This window comes from Nuphar pumila, chromosome 12, assembly GCF_984573655.1.
Source record: "Nuphar pumila chromosome 12, dmNupPumi1.hap1.1, whole genome shotgun sequence".
NCBI lineage: Eukaryota > Viridiplantae > Streptophyta > Magnoliopsida > Nymphaeales > Nymphaeaceae > Nuphar > Nuphar pumila.
In genome coordinates this window covers 82,099,864-82,103,885 of record NC_143260.1, presented here as the reverse complement: position 1 = coordinate 82,103,885, position 4,022 = coordinate 82,099,864, and the positions used below count along the sequence as shown (strand labels likewise).

At 42.4% G+C, this 4,022-nt stretch overlaps 1 protein-coding gene across 1 annotated transcript; it reads right to left on the bottom strand.

Annotated features, from left to right (window-relative positions):
* Positions 1–3,239: 3,239 nt before the first annotated feature.
* On the bottom strand, positions 3,240–3,809 carry LOC149821080 (uncharacterized). Its single transcript, XM_089981895.1, has one exon. The coding sequence runs from the start codon at positions 3,807–3,809 to the stop codon at positions 3,240–3,242; it is 570 nt and encodes a 189-aa protein (XP_089838021.1).
* Positions 3,810–4,022: the final 213 nt, after the last annotated feature.

Genomic DNA, 4,022 nt, shown 5'->3' with positions numbered 1-4,022 from the left:
CCTTCATACTCATGAACAAGAAAATAAACAAACACATTCTAAGAAAACTATGAAAGAACCAAAAAATCTAATCCTAAAAATACAACATACAAACACTATGCACTGCCTCACTCATCAACAAGGTCAATGGACTCGATATCCTGACTCACCACGACATCAGAAATATAGGGCTTCAGTCGTTGCCCAATGACCTTGAAGGTCTCGTTCGTACGAAGATTAAAAATAACTACTACATCATGTGAGAACACCTCATGTACTATGAATGAGCCATCCCATCTGGACCTCAGCTTCCCTGGAAAAAGATGAAGTTGCAAATTGAAAAGCTAGACCTTCTGACCAGGCTCGAACTGTTTTCTCAAAATATGTTGATCATGAAAATGCTTAGTCTGAGCCTTGTAAAACTTGGTACTCTCGTAAGCCTCATTTTGTAACTCCTCAAGCTCACGCATCTGCAGTTTGCGCTTTGCGCCAGCTTAGACCATATCAAAATTGAACTTCTTAATCACCCAGTATGGCCTATGCTCCAACTCAACAGGGAGATGACATGGCTTTTTAAAAACCAAGCAGTAAGGGGACATGCCAATCAGAGTCTTGAAAGCAGTCTTATAAGCCCATAATGCATCATCAAGGCGCTGGGACCAGTCCTTTTGGTCTGGTCGAACTATCTTTTCAAGAATCTGTTTGATCTTCCTGTTGAAGACCTTGACTTGGTCACTCGTCTGTGGTTGGTATGGTGTAGCAATCCAATGTTGTATAGAGTACTTCCTGAGTAAGGAAGCCACATGCACATTCTTGAAGTGCTTACCCCCATCGCTATCATCACTCTCAGAAATATGAACCTACTAAAGATATTATGCTTGATAAATCAAAGCACCTCTTTATGATCATTGATCTGGGTGGCCACAATTTCGACCCACTTGGACACATAATCAACCACCACTAAAATATAAACAAAACCGAACGATTACGAGAATGGACTCATAAAGTTGATGCCCTAAACATCAAAAATCTCTACGACAAGAATGGGAAGAAGGGGCATCATATCGCGCTTGAAAATGCTCCCTGTCTACTGATAGCATAAGCACCTCCTACAAAACTCATGAGCGTCTTTATGTAGTGTCGGCCACCAAAATTCAGACTGGAGGACCTTTGCAACGGTCTTTCGGCTAGCAAAGTGGCCTCCATAGGCCAAAGAATGACAAAATTCTAAAATAGACGTGAACTCCTCGGGTATGCATCTTTGAATCATCTGGTCAGGACATAATTAAAACAACTCTAGATCCTCCTAAAAATAATGTTTCACCTGTGATATGAAGTGATCTCTCTCGTTCTTGTTCCAATGTACAGGAAACTCTTCGGTCATCAAGAAGTTGATGATATGTGTGAACCAAGGCAGACGCTTGACGTGAAGAAGTTGCTCATCTGGAAAAGCCTGATCAGTGGATGTCTCCATAGTCAGTCTTTATAGATGATCTGCTATAAGATTCTTGCATCCACTCTTATCTTGAATCTCGAGATCAAATTCTTGCAGCAGAAGGATCCACCAGATGAGATGCAGTTTGGTATCCTTTTTACTCATCAAATACCACAAAGCGACATGATCAGAGTAAATGATAACCTTGGAACCCAATAAATATGAACAAAACTTCTCGAGGGCAAATACTACAGCTAGCAGTTCCTTCTGAGTGGTCGTATAATTCATCTGAGCATCGGAGAGGGTCCTACTAGCGTAATAAATGACATGAGACCTCCATTCTATCTTTTGGCCTATAATGGCTCCTACCGCGTAATCTAAAGCATTACACATGATCTTGAAAGGTATAGACCAATCAGAAGATCGAAGAATATGTGCAGTGGTCAGGGCCTCCTTCAGAGACAAAAACACCTTTAGACATGCATCATCAAAACAAAATGATTGATCTTTAGAGAGCAGGTTGCATAACGGTCTAGAAATCTTGTTGAAATCCTTGATGAACCGTTGATAGAAACTTGCATGCCCTAGGAATAAACATACTTGCTGCACAGAGGTCGGTGGATATAATTTGGCAATCGACTCCACTTTGACCTTATCGGCCTCAATCCCTTTCTTGGACACAATATGTCTAAGAACAATCTCCTATTATACCATAAAATGACTCTTCTCCCAGCTAAGCACGAGATTTGTCTCCATACAACTTTTAAGCACTCACGATAATTTTTGGAGACAATCATTAAATAAAGAGCCATATACCAAAAAATCGTTCATAAATATCTCAAGGACGTCATTGACCATATGGAAGAAAATGACCATCATGCACCTCTGAAAAGTTGTTAGGGCATTGCAGCATTCTTCTGAACGTGAAGGTGCCATAGGGACAGGTAAAGGTAGTCTTCTCCTGAACCTCGGCGTGAACGATCACCTGATTGTACCCTAAATAGCTATTTAGGAAGCAGAAATAATGTTGACCTGCGAGTCTCTCTAAGATCTGGTCGATGAACGATAACATGAAGTGATCCTTCTGTGTTGTATTGTTCAACTTCCAATAATCAATGCATACTCCCCACCTCGTGGTAGTCCTCATGGAGACACTTTCTCCTTTCTCATTAATCACAACGGTGAACCCAGACTTCTTAGGGACAACCTGGGTGGGGCTCACCCACTGACTATTGAAGATTGAATAAATAATCCTTGCGTCCAGCCACTTGACCACCTCCTTCTTCACCACTTACTTTATGTGAGGATTCAACCTCCTTTGCATCTCTCTTGAGGGCTTGGCACCCTCATCCATGATAATCTGATGCATGCAAAAAGAGGGTTTTATCCCCTTCAGATCCGCCATCGACCATCCAATCACCTTTTTATGCTCATGCAGACATTGAATAAGTTGACTCTCCTGAGTGTCAGTCAGGTTTGCAAAAATGATGACAGAAAGAGTCTGATCCATGCCTAAAAAGGCACAATTAAGCGAAGCTGGTAAGGGATTTAACTCAAGTTCGGGCAGACTCTCAATGGAAGGTCAAGCATGCTTCTCTGCCAAATTAGGGAGTGGTTCAAACTGCTAGGTCCACTGCACTTCTCCTGTCAATCTATCGAGCAGACCATGGTTCTCTCTCATGAGTGAAGCATCATCCTCGTCTTGAGGTGGATCACTCAATGTCCATACTGGCTCTGCTTCTACTAGGTCCTGAATGAAATCGACCTGAAAAGAAACATCCGCTCCTGCAGGACCCATCATAGCGTTGAAAATGTTCAACCTCATCTACCTGTTGTAAAATGAAACATCTATCGCACCAATATGGCAATTGATGCATGCGTTGACAGTAGCTAGAAAGAGGCGACCAAGAATAATGGGCGCCTGCCTAACATCATCCACTCCCTCCATATCCAAAATGATGAAGTCTACAAGAAAATAGAAATCCTCCACCTTGACCAACACGTCGTCAAAAAACTCTCGTGGGACCTTGACAGAGCGATCTACCAGTTGTAGGGTCATCGACGTTGGCTTCATTTCTTTTAATCCAAATGCGTAATAAAAGAAACTCGACAAGATGTTCACACTTGCCCTGAGGTCGAGCAAAGCACGCTCGACTGTAATGTCTTCTATGATGCAAGAGATAATAGGAGCCCATGGGTCCTTGAGCTTTAATGGAGTTTGGTGATAGAGCACTGCACTCACCTGCTTAGTCAGATAAATCTTTTTCGGCACATTGGACCACAACTTATGTTTCTGTGTACAAAGTTCCTTCGGGAACTTTGCATATACAAGGACCTGTTGGATGACGTCAAGCAGGGAGAGGTTTATCTGAACGTGCTTGAATATCTCAAGCATCTCCTACATCTTCACCCCGTGCTTGTCGAATGACTTTGGCTTCTCTAGTGCCTCAGGAAAGAGGGCTTTGGGTATATAGGACTTAGAAGGCTCAGATGAGAGAGCTCTCTCACTTTCCTGAAGTATGACAGTAGGGATCGGTTGCTCAACACTAGATCTCTCTTTCTTCTACAACCTCTATCGATTGGTACCGCTTCTCACTCCTAAGGGTTA

Bases quoted from the DNA above. Each gene is read 5' to 3' on its own strand.
- LOC149821080 (XM_089981895.1), bottom strand. From the start codon at position 3,809: ATGCTTGAGATATTCAAGCACGTTCAGATAAACCTCTCCCTGCTTGAC.